Raw genomic sequence first — 22,500 nt, 5'->3', positions numbered from 1 at the left:
AAACTTACCTCAAAATTAACACTGCGTTTTCTATTTCAGATATTACAGAGAACGAAACATTAACCGAGCGACCAAGCGAGCGAGCAGAAATGTTCAACTCTACGAGACCGTATAGGTTTATATCTTGAATGGAAAAGTTCGACACATTGGGTGGATATATCAAGAAATATAAACGTCCGAATTAAATCGTCCCGATCGATGGATATTATCTCGACGTAGAAATAAATCGTAAATTTACGAATATTTTTCCACGTGAAAAATTATTTTGACGATCGTATCGAATGACTCGTTATTGAAGGATATTCGCAACGGGTTTAAACAAAAAAAAGGGTAAGTTGTTTGTTTTTTCTTTTGTTTCTTTTTTTTTCTTTTATTTTTTTTTTCTTTTTTTTTCTTTTTCTTTTTCTTCTTCTTCTTCTTTTCCTTTTAATTTCAAATTTTATTTCGCGACGCTTTTCTTTTTTTTTTTTTTTTTTTTTTATTTATTTATTTATTTAAATTTGTACAATCATGAAAAAAAGGAAGAAATAGTCGAATGATTCGAAATGGAAACAATAGATGTTTATCGATCTATTCAAATCGATGAGAAGTTTTTATCGTAGAATAGAGAGGCAGAGAGACAGAGAGGCAAATTCCCAAAGGATTTTCTACGAAATTCAAAAGTGCATACGACCGAGAAGGTCCATTCGCTATCATTACGAAAAATGTATAGAAAGGTAGAAAAAGAGAGAGAGAGAGAGAGAGAGAGAGAGAGAGAGAGAGAGAGAGAGAGAGAGAAAGAAAAAGGTCGTTTACGTAAAAGCAAAGTACATTGAGAATTATGAAATATAATAGAAACTATCGAAACATAAAGATAAAGATTAATGATATTTAATTTCTCGTTATTATGCTCAGTTTCACGAGAGTATTCATTGTCGATTGTTCTCCTCGCACAAGGAACCCACATTAACCACATTTTGTGGTACGTACTAAACGTGTTCATTGCCTATACTTCAGAAACATTAGTCACTAAATAGAATCTGATCTATGAGAATTCATGTACAATTAGATATGAAAATAACAATCTCTATTGCCAACGGCATAAGACAAAACCACAATCATTGATGGACAATCATTATCAAAAAAAAAAAATTTTCTTTCCATCGTCAGTAAATCGGTACAAAAAGAAAGAATTAATTTTATTGATATAGACGGACTATTCAAAAAAAAAAAAATATATATATATATACATTAACAATCATTCATCAATGAACACATAAGCATGCTTATGTGTAAAGAATAAAATAATAATTAAAATAATGGAAAAAAAAAAAAAAAAAAAATAGAAACCATATAAAATAAGCTTTAAGATTAGATCATTGTATTTTTATCGTTTGATTAAAAGGTCAGGAGGGACAAGCGTGCGATTCCAAGGACGGAAATTAGCGGCGCCCTCCTCTCGAAGAAGGGGCCCCGCGCGAAAAAGAGGGTGGAAACGTCCTCCTGGGTCCGTCGTGGTGTTGTCCGCCGGGGGTGGCGGTGGCGGCGGGGGCGGGGGTGGTTGCAGGAGCCGTGAATTGGAACGTCGTGGGGGTGGCGGCCGGGGTGCCCCCTGCCTTGCCACCATCAGCTCCTCTGTCGCGGGGAGCGCGGGGGGTTGCGGCCCGGTCGTGGGTCTACCCTCCTATAAGAAACGACAAGGTAAATAAAATCGAATTAAATTCATAAACGATATTAAAATATTATTTTTAATTTCATGAATTGACGATTATATTAATTAATCAATCATTATATACGTTTAATTATTTAAACCGAAATTATTATACATGTGTTCTTTCAATATAGAAATGTACAAAATTCTCAAAAAAAATTACATATGATTGTAAAAAAAAAAAAAAAAAAAAAAAAAAAAAAAAAAGAGAGGAAAAAAAACGCAAGATTTCATTCATCATTTCGATGGACCAAATAGGAAATAGTAAATAAAAATAATAATGATCTTAACCCTTTGTGATATTAGATAATCCTTGATGTTAGATTTTAATTAACGAAGAATAAATCGATAAGAAACATTTTAATTAAAAAAACATTTTTGTACGTGTGCATGTAATAGACAAATATTGAAAATGTATCAGAGAATATTGAATCAGAGAATTAAAGAAATAATAATAGTTGTTCTTTGATCGAAAGAGATATAAATATATTAATTAAAAAATGTGTGAATCTTTTTTTAATCAATTGGATTTTTAATCGTCGAAGGCAGCGGAGCCGCCTGGGGCCGTGGAACTCGTGGACGCGGGAGAGGTCGCGGGGGCGGCGCGAACCTACTTGGTTCCGGCGTCGCCCCCGCAAACTATCCTCAAGGACTGCAGGGCGTCGGGCCCGGACTACGGGAGGTCGTGAACATTTTAGGAGAAAGGAATCAAGCTGGCACCTTAACTGGCGTCGGACCACCACCGGGAACTTTGGATTCAGAGGGTACCGGAGACGAAGAAGAAGGAACTTCAACCAAAAGACCACCTAGGCCTCTCTATAGGAGGTTAATCAACTACGTACGACAAGCCTGGACTGGTGTTAAGTTTGCTTTAGGTACGATCGATTCTGATCCTTCATTCATTCCTCTCTCTCTCTCTCTCTCTCTCTCTCTTTCTCTATTTCCCTCTTTCTTTCTCTCTTTCTCTTTCCTATATCAAGTAAGATATTTGGAACTTGGATATTTCCGTAGGATGTTTCAGAAACACGACATAAATTATTCCCTATCTTAACTGCTCGATTCTCAACGTCTTAACGCCAATTGATAAGGTCTCTTGCGGCTAAACTACTCTTCAAAGTACATATCCGTTCGAATATGTAAAGGGAACACACACATAGTTCCTATATCTGATAATACTCTTACAATTCCCATGGGTCAATTCTTAACAGTTTGGTCAACACTCTTCATGTAGGCTACTCACGTGTTAAATCGAAGCATTCATATTGTATGATACTTTAACCCTCTACACGTTGTACTTTGGCATCATTTTTGCAATGTTACATCTATCAACGTTACATGATCGTACAAGCACATAAGATTTGGCCCTTTACAAAAGCTTCTTTGAAATTTTCTACGATAAATTTTCACGAAATTCATTTAAATGATATTTAAATAACGTCTTAAGAGATTTAACAAAAGATATTTCCACGTCCAAGATAATTGAAGTTAAAGGATTAACGGGAACAAATTCATTTTTCGTCCTTTTTTTTTTCTTTTCTCCAATTTTTTTTTTTCTTTTCTTTTTTCTTTTTCCCTTTTCCTTTTTTTTTTTTTTACACGTTTTCGATATTTCTACAAACTGTAGTGGGGAAAGGGGGAAATGGTACTAGTAGAAAGCGATAAATAGAGCTCGATATTGGCTCGCGTGCGTTAGCAGAAAGAATCTTTTCAATGCAATTCTCCAGAGAGGAAGAACGGTAGGATGGAAGAGGGAGAAAGAGAGAAAAGAGATGAAAGAGAGAGAGAGAGAGAGAGAGAGAGAGAGAGAGAGAGAAGTTTGCTGCATATTCTATCTCGACGTCCGGGTCTTCTGGGTCGCGAACGGGTTTCATGAAAATTCATATAAATGGTACGGGCGGTTTCGTCCCTAAATTACATTTTAGCTCGCCGATTTATGAAAGAAATATTTTCAAACTGATAACGTCATATACGTGGCTCATCGTGCCGGAAAACAATACTCCATTATTAAGCTCGCGTGCATCTGTATCTCCGATTATTATTGGACCATGTTAATCATATTCAGTCTTTTTCATGGTTATTTTTTTGTTTTTTTTTTTTTCTTTTTTTATATTTACATACTTACATATCTATGATCTGATCCTTCAATGCGATATAATCGATAAAATATAAATTTATAATACCATATATTTAATATATAACAATCGGTTTCTCATCCGAATTATAACATTTTTATCATGTTCGAAAAATGATCATAGGAATAACGCGTTCCATCATTTTAGATTTCCATCAAATCATTCAAATTTAATGTATTAACGAAGATTCTTCGCATTGGATATTATTCAACTCGTAATTTGTTTTAACGAGAATATAATAGTCAGGCATTAAACGAATACAAATAATAAAGCAATGTTATAATAATTATGTAGAGGCACGTGACAACGAGATTGCTATATACCATTAATATGCAATAATTTTCCATATTATGATTTTATCGTATATATATCTATATATATATATATATATACACACAGAAGCAGATATATATATATATATATATATATATATATATATATATAGATACATAAATAGATAAATAATAATATATTTGCAATAAAATAATATTGTACGAACATATGATACATACGTATCATCGAAAAATATTTCATGTAATGTTCGGGCTCTCTCTTTCCACTTCATCTATTCTCTCATCCATCATTTATCATCATTAGTTCCAAATGCGTATAAAAACGCGTATATAGATAGTACTGATATCTCGTTCGTTCCAAAAAAAAAAAAAAAAAAAATAATGATGCTTCTCTGTCGGAAGTTGGTTTAATCTTTGACCACGATGTGAGAAAGATATCTATATTATATTATCATTATTAGAGTATTTGTCATGGGGTAACGATCAAACCACGATATAATTTATTCCTAGTCCGTAAAGAGAAAGAGAAAGAGAGAGAGAGAGAAAGAGAGAGAGAGAGAGAGAGCAACGTAATTACTTTTCCCTTATCGCTCTCGAATATATCACCGATACGTCATCGTTAAAATGTGAAGAGGCTTTTCCTCTCTCTCTCTCTCTCTCTCTCTCCCTCTTTCTCTCTCTGTCTCTCTCTCCCTCTGTTTTATTTAAATTTTTTTTTTCGAGGCCAAACGAAACTCTGAGGTTAAAAAAAAAAAAAGAAAAAGGAAAAAAAATAATAAAGGTCGAAGGTATGGGGGAAAAAAAGAAAAAAAAAAAAGAAAGAAAAAAAAGAAAAGAATAGAACTAGTTTTCGCATGAATATAGATAAATCAATCGATATTTACTCGTTATCAAAAGGGCCAACTTATTCCTTGGTCTTCGTTATTATGCGATCGATTATTCGAAGTCTATTATCATTGTATTTTCGTGCTCGCTTCCAGGAACGAGTAGGAGGAGCTAACATGTATCGACGCTATTCGTCGAATGAACACCAAGCGATTTTTCGACAACGTTTCCGAACAGCTGCGTCCGACGCGAGACATCGTTTTAACCGCTAACGCTTTCGAACAAATGAGAGAGGGAGAGAGAGAGAGAGAGAGAGAGAGAAAGTGAAATGCGGCAGATTGTACATACCGAAACAAGCCGACAATAGACCGACGTTCCACACATTTTTCATTCTCGTTTTCGCATACGTTCGATCTATCAAAGAAAGAGAGAGAGAAAACAGCAAAACTCGCGAAAGCGAACGCGTAACGTGGCGTCATTGTCCCGTTTCCAGAAAAGAGATATCGTCGAACAAATTTAATTCACACTGGCATGCCGACGATTCGTTAAATAAAATATTCCATGCAGTTTTCCCGTTACGCCACCGATACGCACTGATGCCCCGCTAGGAAGTTATTTTGAAAAATAAAATATACGAGTTACGAGAGTAGGAAAAAAGGATAGGAAGAGGAGGAGGAGGAGGAGGAGGAGGAGGAGAAATATTAAAAAGCGAACAAATGTTTTAACGATATCCTATCGTACGTAAAGAAGGATCAACATCGATCCGATTGCGACGTTGCTCGTGAATTTTCGTTTTTCTTTCTTTTTTTCTTTTTTTCTTTTTTTTTTTTTTTTTTTTTTTTTTTTTTTTGCATAAAAATGAAAATTATTCGACGACGACAATGTTGTTACTTGAGAACGTAGATTATCGATAAATAATTCGTGATAAGAACGTAACGCGTTTCATAAAATAAAGATAAGGAGATATAACGATTTATTTCTCTCTATCTCTCTCTCTCTCTTTCTCGTAGATCGCACGATAAGGATTATCTCGGATATAACTAGTAGTTATAGTCGCTCGTTGATCAGTCAGCCGGTCCTTTAATAAGTAATAACAGATGATTTTAATCGAACGATGAAACTTTCATACAACGACGACGTAACTCAACGATTAATTCGGAGATAAATAAATCGATTAAAATATTTGTCGTTACGTGAATATTCTCATTAATCGATTGACGTTTATTTTGAAACGTCAATTATCAATTTTATTTATCAGATTTTCGATTGAACATATAAATCAAATTACGTAGAAATATTTCGATTAAAATCTCTGAATACACGTTTACATTATTTTATTCATAAAACGTTACGTCCCCTCGTATATATATATATATATGCACACACATATACATACATACACATACATACACAAACACATCTATTCATCTACGAGTAACATGTTATGCCAAAAGTAATTAATTTACACTACATACTCAATATTATTTTCAATTTTAATATCGAAGGGTTTCAACGAAAGAAAAAAAAAAAAGAAAAAAAAAAAGAAAAGAAAGAAAAAAAGAAGGAAAAAATAAGAAAAAGAGGAAAGTACCTTTCGATCGATTTTCATCAAAGATCATTATAATAGATCTCGTTCTCAACTAGGACGAAGTTATTTTACACGTAAAATTCGTAAAATCAAAGAACGTCAGTCGCACGCTCGTTTATCTCGAAATTCGTTCGTTCACGATGTCGTCTTCGTTCTCATCCTCGTTATAACATATACGTATATATGTACATATACGTACATATATCTAAAGCAAGGAAGTTTTAGCCCGCGTGGATTTAACTCATCCTTTTCACAAAGACGCATGATTCCGGACAAAGCAGATGCATCGGGGCGATCCCTATCCATATCAACTGCAAGACTCAGAAAATATCTACGAAATGTTTTTGTCAGATTTCCGTGGATTCTTCCGTCAACGCGAATATTCCTTCGCAATGACATATTTATCTTCTCTCTTGTATCTGACATTCGTAGAGAAAAAGAGAGAGAGAGAGAGAGAGAGAGAGAGAGAGAGAGAGAGAGAGAGAAAGAAAGAAAGAAAGAGACAAAAGGGAAAGGGAAAGAAAAACATAAAGTACCATTCGTCCAACGATGAGAAGAAAAGGCGCGTCCATTGGGAACACCCGTCGACCTTTTTCGAATCTCCTTTGAGAAAGAACGAATTTCGAATATAAATGAGCATTGGCTCTCTCCCCTACTTCCCCTTTCCCTCACAATTTAACCTCTTTCGTCTCTACCTATCATCTACTTAAGTTTCTACGTTCGTTCGAATGCTTTTCACTTCTCAAATCTCACGTAATTTTTTTCCCCCTTTAGTTTTCCCAATCCCCAACCCCGTCTTCGTCCATGCCCATCCCCTAGCCCGTCTTCCGGCTCCCTCCCTCTCTTCCGTGGAGGAGGGGAGGGCGGGGGGGAATATAGCATCAATATACAATCCCATTCTCAATTTTTTCCAATATGTTCGACGATAAAAATATAAAAAATACGCAAGTTATCCCATATATATATATATCGATTTCAAATTATCGCTGACTTACTCCTTTAAACGGATACGAATAGGGCGCACACATTTCAGATCCGTTTCCCTACAATTTTGTTTCAATAACGATGAAAACGTTAAAAATCGTTGGATAAGGAAAAATGAATGATATCGTATCAGCCATTCGTCTCGAATACCATATGGAAATCTTTACCATGCAGAAACGGATTATTTATTGCCAAAGGAAAATGACGTAAGAACGTTTCACATAAAACAAATCTCCATTCACATATCTATATATATATATATATCTATATATGTATGCTTGACCGAGTTCGTGATATAGCTGACAAGGAATATTGGAAGATCTCTGATCTATCGCGATTCGCGATGAAATTTTCGCTTTTTGTATTAGTAATACGTAAGTACGTTCGTACCAATGCTCGTTCGCTCGCTGAGGAAAAAAAGAAAAAAAGAAAGAAGAAGGAGAAAAAAAGAAAAAGAAAAAGAGAGAGAGAGAGAGAGAGAGAGAAAGAGGGAAATAAGTCACGGAGCTTAGCAAAGCGTACCGACTTCGATGTGAAATTTTTCGCGTAAAAATTACCGACTACTTTTCGTCGAATCCCGAACATATTCATAGTCTTATTCTTTTCCTCCAACCACTACCACCACGACCACCATCATCATCATCATCATCACTACCACTATCATCTTCGTCTTCCTACACTTCGCATTTCTATTTTCAATTTTTCAATCTTACCGAAACATTCTAGTGTTCTTCTTTTAAAGATTTCTTAGAAAATTTGCTCCATTTTTTTGTCCTTTTTATATACATATATGTACATATATATATATATATATATATATATATATATATATATATATAATTTCTTTTTTTAATCCTTCGTATCGTCCGAAAATACTCGTTCGGTTCAAATCAATTTTCGTTCGATACTGTGAAATTGAAACGGATCAAATCTGTGGTTTGAAAACGATGAAGAGAGAGAGAAAGAGAGTGGGAGAGAGAGAGAGAGAGAGATAGATAGAGAAAAGAGAGATAACAAAGAATCGGATGGAAAGGGGTTAAGATAATTAACGGATGCAACTACCGCAGTACTTTTCTAGGGAACTTCAAGTTCAATTAGAAATTCAATCTCGCGAACGTTATTTAGATTCAAGGTGTAATTTCAGTTTCTCGTCGCCATTATTTCGAAATGTATTCAAAACTCACATCTGTCTCAGTGTTACTGTAACATCTGGTCTCTCCATTACTAAACATATAAATAACAAGACATCGATAAACTTGATATCCATAAGATCTCGAGCTTTGAATCTTCTTTGGCATCTCGTCCATTTTTTTCATTCTATTCCCCCAAAGCATTTCTCCATAGGGAAATCGATTTTTCTGCCTTTATAAGGAGAAAGAAAGAAAAAAAGAAAGAAAGAAAGAAAAAAAAAAAAAGAAGAGAAAAAAAATAAAAGGAACAAACAAAAAAAAAAAAAATAAAAAAGTAACAAAAAAAATATGAAAATGTAACGTTGAAATTGTCGTGGGATCCTCAAAGTTCAACAAAAGTTTTTCATCGCTATCATAATGCAAAAAGTAAAACCGAAGACTAACGTGTAAGTAAAGGAAAGGAAGAACACAAATTTCTTATAGTTCATGAAAAGTTTCTAAGAAGATCTGTTAACCTAACACAAAGCAATTTTCTTATATACTTATGGTTGTTCTTAGTGCAAAAGCGCAAAATCCTTTTGACTTTTAACATTCCTAATAACATAACTATCAAGCGTGACAGTTTCTTCATTTTGTAAACTCATAAACTTGCTAGATATTTCAAAGGGCAAACGAGAAGCATCTATGCCGAACTTTCTCTCTCTCTCTCTCTCTCTCTCTCTCTCTCTCTCTCTCTCTCTCTCTCTCTCTCTCTCTCTCTCTCTCTCTCTCTCTCTCGTTCCTTTTCAGAACGATCGCAGTCGTCTGAATTTCGTGGTTAGCATCCCGAACACGAAGAGAATACTATTCAAGAGTGAACAAAAGCTCGTGCAATATTGCGAGTCTCGATTTAATCGAATTACAATAATCGTGGGAAAAGTTTTGTCGTAGGAGTTTCTTAAAAAGATAGGAAGAACTTATCCACTTGTTCTTTATCTCTTTTATCTCGTTAACTCTTTAATCTTTCTTTCTTTCTTTCTTTCTTTCTTTCTTTCTTTCTTTCTTTCCATCTATCTATCTTTCTTTCTTTCTTCGCATCAATAAACGTGTTACTTCTTTCGTATGAGTCTTCGACTATGTGCCCACCTATATTACAGTTCGTAACTTCGATGTTTCGACATGTCGACGAAACAGAAAAAGGGATACCTCCGGGGAAATAAGACGCCAACGATATGAGGAAAATATCTTTCGTCTAACATCGAACTTTAGAAATTGTCGCTTATTTCTTCTCGTAGAATCAACTCTCAAAATTCTTCATAGAGAAATATTTCACGAGCGGGTAAATAACAATGATCTAACATTGTCACGAATTAAAATTGGAAAATTTTTTTCACGAATCTTTTCTTAAATTTCTTTTTCTTAATGAAAAGAAAAAAAAAAAAAAAAAAAAAAATTCATCCACGTGTTTACAGTAACGTAAACATTTTTCATATTAATTTATTAACACGTTAACGACGACAACGTCATTTCGAACGAAGCTCGTTTAAATATTAAAATTACATTTAGAAAATTTGCTATTGTTATCAAGTAGCATTACGAAATTTCAAATTAGAAAATAAAGTTAGGTAGAAATTGGCTGACCTATATAACAGATCTATATAACGTGTTAATCATTCTCTCTCTCTCTCTCTCTCTCTCTCTCTCTCTCTCTCTCTCTCTCTCTCTCTCTCTCTCTCTCTCTTACACATACACATACACATGCACGCACACACGCACATAAATACACTCTGTATCTACATGAAACACACGACTCAGACATTACTGCATATTATATTCGAAACGTGTTTCACATGGCTCATTAGTGCACCACGCATGAACGTTAATCCAAGCTCGTCGTAACGCGAGTGTAAACGTGTGAAATCGCAATTTTATCACAAGGACAAGCAGACGTTATGGCAAACGTCCGAAGGCAAGGCTTCCCTTTACACTACTGCTGCACTTTAACTCTCTGTGATTAGTTAATTAGAGAATTTCTACGTATTACAGACTACCTTCTATGTTTAGTTTTAGACTCCACTATACGAGAAAGATTCGTAGGTCTTCCCTTGATAGGACTCTTTGGTTTCTCTCTCTCTCTCTCTCTCTCTCTCTCTCTCTCTCTCTCTCTCTCTCTACTCTACTCTACTCTTTCCACTCTTTATATTTATTTCTCTTTTCCTTTTCTCTTCCTCTTTCTCCCTCTCTCTCTTACTCTCTTTTCGTATGTATTTTTTATCACTTTTTCTCTTTCTCATTCGTTCCCAATGTCTGAAACTCGTCAAGAAACTCGTTCGCTTTACGTTCACAGACTCAGAATACGAAGAAGAGCAAACGCCAAGATACAGGCCGGACTCTTTGGCAAGTCTCTGCCGAGCGACAAGATTCACAGAGGCCGAGCTCAAGAGGATATATCGTGGCTTCAAGGCCGAATGCCCCACGGGAGTCGTCAGAGAGGAAACTTTCAAGTGCATCTACTCGCAATTCTTTCCTCAAGGAGGTGAGTTTCCACTTTCCTACGGCTTTCCATTTTACTTAACTTGACTTAAAGTTAATCGTCTTTGTCGCGATAAATCGTTAAAAAATGTACCAACTTTACGAACGTACGTATTCGCATCAGTTTAAACACGTTCATTCTAAACACGTTCGTTTCAAATTAACCTCTTATTGGTCCATTCTAAATGTCCAATCCATTTTAAACTAATCTCTTATTGGTCCATTATTATTCCATTGTTGTTATAATACGTATCGATCATGAGTTTGACCTATTCAACATAACAGTGAGCTATGACTGTAAACAATAACGTATATCTATCTTAGTTCGTCGACATACTCGGCTCTGTAAACATCGTTCCTTCTATTCCTAATTTATATTAGATAAGTAAATTCGTATTATATATATATATATAACCTGTTCTTTTACAAATTTACATTAAATTTTATATTTTATTTATTAATATACGTATACATACGCGCACACATACACGTACATTGCATATATGATCTCCATTAAAAATAACAATTTAACATTGTAAACATATAAAATTATTCTCTCATCTAACGTCGTAACTTATTTAATAGGATTATTTTTTTTTTCTTTTCTTTTTCTTTTTTTTTTTTTTTTCTTTTTTTCTTTTTTGATTAGCGTATTTCAGAAAGTCGAATTAAAAGATATTGCGTAATTTGTTCTAACGTCGTTAATATCAAGAGAACACGGACAATATTTTTCAGACATTTTATATTCAATTTACAATTCTTTTGTTATCCCTTGGCACAGTTAAGAAAAATAATTTCATTAGGGTCGATTCGAGGTTAGCCGAGTCAAGTGGAGGTTTTCGGTAAAAGGAAAACTCGCTTGAAAATAGGGACCAACGGGGCTCTTCTCATCCTTTTGCCTTCCTTCATTCCGAGCGGATACTATGCATTATTTACGGAAGGAAAAGCGTCTACGTTGTTTCCCAAAGCGCGTGCCTGAATATTCGCGGTATACTCGGAGCCAAAGGAAAAAGGAAAGAATAAAGTAAGGTAGTTTTAACAGCGGCTTGTATTCCTTGTTTATTCGTTCCTTCGATCGGTTGAGGCAACAGAATGGGTTTTTAAGTCACAAGCTTTTCGTTCAAGCCAAAGTAAAATTTATCTTGCTAAAAGGCTCTTCCACTTTCTCTCGAATAACCTTGCTAGACCTAATCAGCCTTTATTTATTCGTAGCACGCGCATTCAAATTCTTAACAATGTTTTACGACATTTATGCGCGATTATCAACGGAAAAAAAAAATACACACACACACACACATATATATATATATGGGTGTGTGTGTGTGTGTATATATCAACGATTTTTTCAATTTTCCATAGAAAAAATATGACGGAACGATTCTGTCGACTTTTATACATTGAAAGAATGTTATTTTCTTTCTTGAAAAAAAATTAATCGAGACGAGAGAATGCAGAAATTGTACGATACATATTCAAAAGAAGAATAGAACGAAATTCCACGAGTCTCGTAACTTTGTGCTCTTTATCTTTTTCTTTTTTTCTTTTCTTTCCTTCTCTTTCTTCTTTTTTTTTTTATCTTTTTTTTTTTTTTTTTTTTTTTTTTTTTTCTTTCGAATAGATCCAAAGAATATCGTATACATAGGGATGAGGGAATTCGTAATGGCAGCGTTAACGCGTCCTTTGCCTCTAACGAAAAGCATTGGAAAAACGAAAAATAATGGGATGCCAGAGAGCAGCAGATTGTTAAAATTACGCTGTGGCCGTAACTTAGCGACATGGCGGTGCCATTGCATTTAGCGATTGTACAAAGTATGGGTAATATGAAAGCGTGTGGAAAATTCGTAACGAACGGAGCTACGTTCCAAATTTTCTCGTGATTAACGGATGTTTATAGTAGATAAAATATATATATATATATATATATGTATGTATGTATGTGTGTATGTTTCGGTAATCGTCACTCGAGCGTATAAATTAAATTCATTTATCGCTACTCTTCGTAAGGTCGATAATTAATAGTTGTCATTCGGTAATTTGTAATTTACGACAAAAATTATATCATTTTCACTGTATCCTTCGTAATTGTCGAATACGTCTAAAAATAAGGAGAAAATTTACGATTCACAATTAAAGATAATAATTTATAAAGCAATTTGATGATTGAACAGGGTCAAGATAAGAAAATGTTAAATGAGGATCTAATTTTGATTAAAAATATAATTCAAAGTTAAATGAAAGAGTAAAGTGATAACGCGCATAAAGGCTATTTCGATTGTCTTTATCGTTAGATTACTTAATTATGCTTTCTCTTTCGCTTTATCGTTTCAACGTAACACTAACACTTTAATGTCTCTCTCTTTTTTTCTCTCCCACTCCCCTCCTCTCTCTCTCTCTCTCTCTCTCTCTCTCTCTCACTCTTTCTCAGAGATAGAAATAATTTTGGACAAGAAGAGTAGAAACCGTAACGAAAGTTACGTTTAATGTCGCTAACAGCTGCCGTTTGTTCCTCGCTTTTAATAACGTCTACTCTGTACGCGCGTTAGTAGAAGTACCACAGCGGAAAATCTTGGCTAGAACTCGGTAGACCGTAAAAAAGAAAAAGTATGTCCCCTTTTGTGGAAGATCTCATGTCGCAAAAAGAACATTTCTGTACTTATCTGTAGCCTTTCAAAAGAAGAAGGAAAGAGAGGGAGAGAAAGAGTGAGAGAGAGAGAGAGAGAGAGAGTGTGTTCGGTAGTACGTGAAATAAAATTTATATCCACGAGAAAACTGGCTTGAGACATATACATGTATATATATATATATATATATAGATAGATAGATATAGATATAGAAGTATACTGAAGTAAAATAAGAGGACATTACCGAGATCTTCTCGTTTAGGGTCGAATAAGATAAATTATGAGTTAGCATTAAATTTCATAGTCGATCGTGAAAAGAACGGGTTGATATCATCCATCCATACGTATTCATTTATTCAACCAAGTGAATCAACAAATCTACGTTCGTTCGAACAGGTAAACACATTTGCGGAAGTACAAATGTGCGAATAAAATGAACGATCTTACGAAATAGAGAAAGAGAGAGAGAGAGAGAGAGAGAGAGAGAGAGAAAAAAAAAAGAACATAAATTTATTGTCGTCTAGCTTCTGGACTAATCCGTTATCGAAACTTTGTCTCTCTCTCTCTTTCTCTCCCTCTATCTCTTTCACCCTCTCGATTCTTCATCTCGTACTTCTTGCAAATTATTCTCAAGGTAACCAGATAAGGATGATAAATTTTTGGAAGTAAAAGCACGTCGTACGTCATCGTCTCTTATTTCGGAAACTCGTCATTTTATGAGTTTTAGTAAAACTCTTAAATCGGTATTTTCCTAACGAGAAATCTCGACTATTTCTGAAAATTTATTTTATTCGTAACGTTGCTCTCTCTCTCTCTCTCTCTCTCTCTCTTTCTTTCTCTCTTTCTCTTTCTTTCTTTCATCCTATTCCTTCATCTCCTCTCCCCCATCTCAGGAAAAGAAAGATATTGCATAGAAAAATGGTGAGCTTTTCGACGACCTTGCATAAATTTTCTTTAGTACGGTGCATACTTGTAGTTAGAGTATCTTTTTGCTTTCTTTGAAACATATTCCGCGGAATAAATTAAACGCAACGTATCGATCGCAACGCCAATGTTAATCCTCTCTCTCTCTCTCTCTCTCTCTCTCTCTCTCTCTCTCTCTCTCTCTCTCTCTCTCTCTTTCTCTCTTTCTCTCTTTACAGAAACTTCATTTCTTTCTATTGTAACTCATCGAAGGATATGCAATGTTTCTAAGTAAGAACATGCTCTTTTATTTTTGTTTATTTCATTCATTCTTTATTTATTTATCTATCTTTGAGACATTATAATGGCATCATAATTCTTTCGTACTAAGGCAATTTTAAAAAATCGCGGGTATTGTTCTTTCTTTCTTTCTTTCTTTCTTTCTTTCTTTCTTTTCTTTTCTTTTCTTTTTTTTTTTTTCAATGTAGACATAAATTTCATTCTTAAAGTGAAACACGTCTCAAAGTGATAAAAAAAAAGTCCGCGTATTTTTCAAGCTGTCCTAGTCTTTCACCTTGAATAAACCCTTTATGGGTACTTTATAGTCAGCGTATTTTATGCATATGTATATATATATATATATATATATATATATATATATACTTTTACCACTTTTATCTGCCTATTATAATCTTGATCGGACTAATTAATGAATTCCTTGAAAAAGAATATCACATTCAACGCGATACTATCATTCTTCATAATACGAAGTTTTCTTTGTACTTTCGATATTTATTTAATCGATGTAACATTATTAAATTATCGTAAGATAACTTATCTCTTAATAATTACTTATGTATATGTACTTACCCATTTTAAGTAGATAAAGGAAATCGATATTTTCTATGATCGATTCATCATTCTCTTAGAGATTCTTCCCCTTTTAAGGTTTTTCTTTCTTTTTTTTTTCTTTTTTTTTTTCTTTTTTTTTTCTTTTTTCCTTTTTATTCTTTCTCTCCTTCCTTGTTTCTACCATGTGAATGAGAAATTCTAGAATAGCCAAAGTTCACGTCTCGGGACTTCTATTCCAGGCACGTCGACCAAACCCTCAACTTGTTTTTTCAGGGTCTCCGTTATTTCCTCCTGGGGTCATAAAGATGGAAAGTAATTTTCTGTTCCGACACCAAACGACAACAGTAATATTCCGCATGAGTTGATATGTGATTCTTGAAGAATTGTGAACTTAGTCAGATTAATCTATTTTGTGACTTTCGCGTGATATTTTAAGAAAGAAAAATAGAGAGAGAGAGAGAGAATAAGAGAATAAATATAGATTATGATAATACAAATTAGTTGACATGATAAGAAGACAAATTATTCGTTACGATCGAACGAATTATATCAAAAAATTATCGTTAATGCAATTAAATAGAAATTTAATCATTATTTAGAATTATTGTAAAAATAATTTAATATACCTCGTTTATTATTAATATCTAAATATTGATGGATCAATGGATAATTTTGTGATCCTTTATATAACAGTTATATAATAGTACATCGAAAGAGATCATTCAAGATTTAATGTATTTTCCTCAAGGGAAAATAGATAGATAAATACAGTATGAATATTTACTAACGATTGTTTCGTTTATAAATCATTTAAGTTTGTAAATAGCATTGAGAATTGATTTCATCTCAACGAGGAACTATCAAAGTGTATTGAGGGATAATAAGTTTAGTAACTATCTCTATTCTTAGACGATTTTAACTTATCGATCTTGAAAGATCATCTAAGAAGGAATGGATCAGCTTGTTACTTAGCTTAGGAAATTGGAGTTCTTATTAAGGCCAACTCTCCATTTCCTCGAAGAACCCATCAAAGTCATTACCAAAGTCAAAGTATTTTTATATTTCTTAGAAAGTCGGTCGAACAAAATTCCATCGTAATTAATATCGATTTCGAATATTCGTGCATAATAAAAATTAAAAAAAAAAATATTGACATTTCGTTATAATAATTAATTTCATGATAAAGGATTATTATTAAATACGTGATGGTACATCGAAATAAAATTCAAACGTGAAAAGAAAAATTATTTTTATATACTGCATATTATATTTTATATTGCTGTATATATTCTATACGTACATATATATCTTATATATTTAGATATATTAAAAAATATTTAAATATATTAAGAAAAGTATTAATATATATACATATATATATATATATTCTGATCATCGATTTTCTTTGCACAGCAAACACCAGCCAGTACGCGCATTATGTCTTCAACACTCTGGACCAAGATCACAGTGGTCTACTCAGCTTCGAGGTAAGCTCGCATCCCATTTGTCATAGTTCTTGCTCGCACTCTCGTATTATTCGTTCCGTCATTGTGGCACGTAGAACGTCAGCTGCAGCTGAAAGTGCATTTTTTGGCACTCTTATCGCGCATCCAGAATAGGTCCGGTGTTAAAATATGAAAAAAGGACAGGCACTGCACTGAGAGGGAGCATTCGACGAATGACAGATCGCATTCGATGCAATTTTTCATTCGCAACTTGAAATCGCTTAAGTATTTTCTTCTTCTTCTCTAACCCTTCTTGCCCAATTATTCAAATACAATTTTCTGAAGAGATTTTCTTTACCGGTAAATCGCATTGAACGACGCGAATAATTCAAATCGCATGAAAGGGAAAAGCTTTCCCGTGTTTGTTTGGGGGAAAAAAAATGTCCCATCCCAATGGAGATCGCCAACATACGTAAACTAAATTTAAACGCTTTTGAATACTTAATTAATCGCTAAAAAAAAAAAAAAATAAAAAAATAAAAAATAAAAAATAAAAAAGAAAAAAGAAAAAAGAAAAAGAAAATAAATAAAAGAAAATAATTGATCCGTTATAGTTAGAATAAAAAGTAACTGAAATATGCACATGTTACATCCACGCGGTGTTAAATATTTCAGCTTTAATAGAAATATTTATATATCTATAACTATTACACAAATCGGCCTAAAACGGACGACCCGTTTTAACGAAATCCGAGCTTTATACACCTGGGAAATAACACGAAAATTGTTTGATTCGTAAATGCATTTGAAAGTCGTGACGATGGATGTGTGCTTTCAAGTGAGATGTCAACGGGCGAATTGTAAGAGTATTCGTTTCAAACCTCGCTTATGTATTTTAATAATCCTAACGCGTGATACGAGATGAATACGAAAAAGAAAAAAAAAAAAAAAAAAAAAAAAAAAAAGAAAAAAGAAAAAAGAAAAAAAAAATTAGAAAAAAAGGAAAAAGAAAAGGAATTAAGAAAATGAAAAAGAATAAGAAATATATGAAAGAGGGGCCAAAGGGAAATTGTCGGTAGATAATTATGGGAATGATAGTGAGAGGCTTGGTAAGTAGTTGGATAGATAGGAGAGTGGAAAGGAGGACTAACACAATTACCTTCCGTAGCTCGAGATCGTGATTGTACTTTGTATAATTAACCCGTGAAGTTGCCTCAAGCTGGCAGAACCTTCAGTGGTCTCCATTTAGTCTTTCATATTTTTCACCATCGCCAACATTTTTTTCCTTTTACGAGCGATAAGGTTTCCGTATTAACCTTTCCTATCCGGTCTCATTTAATTAAGTCGACATAGATTCGCTCGCGGATATAACAAAAGTAAGTATGTTTTTTTATAAACATCATATCTCAAGTTTTTTATCGATCTTTCTAAAACACATCTCCATGTCGATTTTATTTTTTTCACATCGACGTACCTACTATCCATACAAGTACATATATATACATATGGATATATTTATATATATATATAGATATAGATATGTATGTAGCAGAGTGTTACTATAAAAAAAAACTCTTTTTCCAGGATCCTCCAGTTTCACATTTCTTTTCTAACGTCCATAAGAAACGTTCGACCCTCGTACAATGCAACACGGTCACTTCGTTCTTATTTATAGCGTATTTAGAAGAGCCTTTATCTGTTCTTCTCCTCGATCCTTCTTCTTACGACGACCCCCATAAACTCGAATCGTATAAAATGGGTGTCCCTAAAGTCTATAAATGCCAAAAAGATTACCTCGATAGCCAGTCGCCAAAGATCGTACTTTTCCTGGTCGATTTCTCTCTCTCTCTCTCTCTCTCTCTCTTTTTTTCTCTTCCTGCCAACCAACAGGATTCTTCCATCTTCCAAAGTCTTAGTCCATCTTGCAGTGCCATCTTCCACTCTCTTCTTTACTATTGTTATCTCTTTCTCTTTTTCATCTCATCTTACAGCTACTATTCAATGTGCTTTTCCCGCGTAAAGTCCGCTGACCCTTATCCTTAATCGTATTACCCGCGTTCTCCCTACTCTCTGACATTTCTCTCTCTCTCTCTCTCTCTCTCTTTGTCTCTCTCTCTCTCTCTCTCTCTGTCAGTCTCAGTGTCTAAAGTAGCTTCAAAGTTGCAAGCACAATGTTTCGCCTTTGCAAAGCTCCTCCGTCGTAATACGTTAACGTGTTCGCTCTCGAAAATCATCCAATCTCGTCATCATTCGAGCATTCGACTATCTTCCAAATCCATTAGATAGCTCTCAAATGAATAACAATTTACGTAGATGCCGAAATTAAAAAGATTCTATAGTCCCACAGAAAAGCAATTATCTTCGCTTTATTGTCTAGCCTTTCTGTCAACGTGAAAATATATAAACTCGAAATTGCATAGAGAGATAAAGAGAGAAAAAGAGAAAGAAAGAGAGAAAGAGAGAGAGAGAGAGAGAGAGAGAGAGAGAGAGAGAGAGGGAGAAAGCAATATAGCCTCGAATTTTTCAAATCATTTTCCTTTTTTTATCCTCTCTTTTTCTCTGTCTCTCTATGTTTATATCTATCTGTCTGTCTGCCTCTCTCTCTCTCTCTCTCTCTCTCTTTTTATCTGGTATCAAGAATTTATCTACGAGCGAATCGAATGAACGCATAAAAAAGTATCCTTTTCAAAAGTAGGCAATTTTATTGCCCATGATAAAATTTTTCAATTAAATACTCATTTATTTTCAATTCTTTACGTTTCACGAAGAAGTATAGTACGATTTAGTCCAACGTAAACAAAACAAATGATCTTCTAGATATTTATAAAAACAACGAGAAAGAATAAAGGAGTCACATTTGAGATCGTTCGTTCACTTTCACACGAGTAACGTATACAAATAGATTTAATATATGGTCGTCCTGTTAAAATTCAATGTTATTATCAAAAGTCCATAACAAGGAGAGAACTATATCGATAACACAATTTGATAGTACATTTTCGTAGTGGCCGAAGGCATGGGCGTTACTTAATATTCCGTAACTTGAACTTACACTTTCTAACTGGATGCCAACCTGAAATTATGGAGACAAACAACGGAGAAGGCGGTATACAGAGAAGAAGAGAGAGAGACAGGCAAGCAGGCAGACAAAGAGTGATAGTAAGTAGAGAGGGAATGGGACGGAGGGAGGTGGGGGGGGAGGAGGGGAAGGGGGTGAATAACAGAATCAAAGTCATTTGCATATCCGCGGAGTTCACATGTGAATCTGGGCCAAGAGGTTAGAAAGCATTTTCGTGTATAAGCTTTAAGTTTGAATGTCCCTTCCTCTAATAACAAATTATACCTCGTTTTTATCAGTTTCATCAACTTTTTTCATCATTTTCATTGACCCTTCATCATACGATGATATCCAATTGCTCTTAGTTCAACGACTGTAAACTAGGATCTTGTTAGAAAATTTTAACGACAAGGAATAATAGTAATTTGAACATTATCCTCTATCTCAATCGGATCGTCTATACACAAACGGAACAAGTAGTTTGATTTGGATTTCAGTATACTCGCAAATAATTTGCATGGAGACTTCCGTTTCGTGACTCTTCTTGTCTATTGGTCTATTCTATTTCTATCTCTATTTCTATCTCTATCTCTCTCTCTCTCTCTCTTTCTCTTTCTCTCTCTTTCTCTCTCTTTCTCTCGACATAATCACAGCGACCTGAATCAACAATCACTATTTGTTCTGACCGACAACGACTGTTTGCCGTTAAGGTCGGTGTAAACGCGATCGGTGTATTTGCGGACTGGGAATTCCTACTTTGACGTTATATAGCATTTGATTACACCGGTAGGAAAACTATGCTCACGCGTGCCTATGCCCTAACAATACGCGAGTTGCCTTTAAATTCGGAAATCTGCACGAATCTATTTGGCTCGTTTCGTCGATAGCTTAACATTCGAGATTTGCTCATCGAATGCTACGATAATTGCAAAAATTTTTCGAGAATTAGAAAACGAGAGAGAAAGAGAGAGAGAGAGAGAAATAAAGATAATAAAATAATTGTGTACATGTGAATTACGTAAAAGAAAACTTTTTTCAAGTAGTAAATTGTTAACTGTGCAAGAAAAAAGTAAAACAACTTCATTGTATCTATACAAGGGTATATTGTCCTTTCTCTCTCGCTCATTCATCGCTCTTCTATTTCCTCTTGCATTGTGTATTAACATTAGTGAACTGAGAAATAACAAGGACGATAGACGACGACAAGACACACCATATTCCCAGGATTATCCTGCATTATTTGCGTAGCAGATTGTGTCCAATAATTAGGCCGAGCTCGTAATGCGGCGAATGAAATGGTCGTACGATATCGTAATGTTTCCTGACACCAACAGACGTTTTTAATAAGGAAATATCGTTCTTCTTTATCGTTTATTTTAGATGAAAATTTATGATTCTTTATTGTCCGTTTAATTTCACAAGGTCGTCTAGATCTCGTAAATTTATTCGTCATTTTATTATCTCTTGAATGAGTTTTACTCATTGAATACAGTCGAATTCGTTTAGATTCTGTTAACAATAAATGCTTAGAGTTAAATAAACGTAATAAAGATATAATAGAATGAGAGATGTGATTGAGTTTGTGAGGATGAATAACGAGATAAGATATCGGAGTCGACGCGTAAGTAGAAGGAGAGAACCAATGAAACAAAGGACCACTAGGAAAGTTTGACTGCCGGAAGTAAGTAAGATTAAGTGTCGACGGCAACGATCTATGACCAGCTTTACCTGTTCCATCGTAATTTACACGATATTCGACGACTTTACGCGCGCACTACCTTGTACGTATCTTGGTACAGTTTTTTTCTTAGTTTATATATATATATATATATATCTTTGTTCTTTTCTTCTACTTCTTCTTCTACTTTTACGTCTACTTCTACTTCTACGTCTACTTCTACTTCTACTTCTATTTCTCACATACTCTAGATTCAATCTTATACCCCCGATCTCTAATATTTCATTGTAATACGAACGAAACGGGGAAATAATTTACGTAAAATATATACGAATAAATGTTATTTAACGACGCGAATTAACTTAACAGTAGAGATTTGAAAAGAAAATTTTCAATATTTATTTGACTTGGATATTTATTTAAATTTCTAACTGATTTTAATATTTATGTAAATGTTTCATCAAGCCGTTACGAATCCCGCGCAGGATTTTTACGAAACTCTAGAAAAAAAAAAAAAAACAAAAAAAACAAAAACAAAAACAAAACAAAGGAAAAGAAATAAAAGAGAAAGAAAAAAAATAGCGCGTTTCTCCGTTTTATTCAACCAGCACTCTGTTTCGCGCTCGATTCCCAGTCATTTGATTCCTTTTTTCATTGCGAAACGCAATTTGGATGCACTAACGGCTACGACGTAAGCGCGTTTTGATCCGGTAAAAGCACTTCGGAAACTCAACGACTCGTAACCACAAACACTTTAACCAATTCTTTTTCGAGAAACGTTCCGCGTGCA

The 22,500-nt window shown here is 34.3% G+C and overlaps 1 protein-coding gene and 1 long non-coding RNA gene across 3 annotated transcripts in view; both read left to right on the top strand.

Moving 5' to 3' along the window:
* LOC118441614 (uncharacterized) overlaps positions 1–1,517 on the top strand; it is a 70,097-nt gene extending 68,580 nt beyond the window's left edge. Inside the window, exons 3-4 of one of the 2 annotated variants that reach the window (XR_014982184.1) lie at positions 40–330; positions 1,385–1,517. This is a non-coding gene — a long non-coding RNA (uncharacterized LOC118441614). The remainder of the gene's footprint in view (positions 1–39; positions 331–1,384) is intronic. The other variant, XR_014982185.1, reaches the window with a different exon arrangement.
* Positions 705–22,500, top strand: part of LOC118441845 (Kv channel-interacting protein 4) — a 29,911-nt gene continuing 8,115 nt past the window's right edge. The window contains exons 1-6 of the mRNA XM_085657133.1: positions 705–716; positions 895–961; positions 1,390–1,680; positions 2,236–2,565; positions 10,969–11,157; positions 16,943–17,016. Coding sequence (XP_085513259.1) covers positions 705–716; positions 895–961; positions 1,390–1,680; positions 2,236–2,565; positions 10,969–11,157; positions 16,943–17,016 — 963 coding nt within the window. The remainder of the gene's footprint in view (positions 717–894; positions 962–1,389; positions 1,681–2,235; positions 2,566–10,968; positions 11,158–16,942; positions 17,017–22,500) is intronic.

Source organism: Vespa mandarinia, chromosome 5, assembly GCF_050613455.1.
Source record: "Vespa mandarinia isolate Hongniang chromosome 5, ASM5061345v1, whole genome shotgun sequence".
NCBI classification, from domain to species: Eukaryota; Metazoa; Arthropoda; class Insecta; order Hymenoptera; family Vespidae; genus Vespa; species Vespa mandarinia.
The sequence above is the reverse complement of the archived record's forward strand: the minus strand, read 5'-3'. Positions and strand labels throughout refer to the sequence as shown.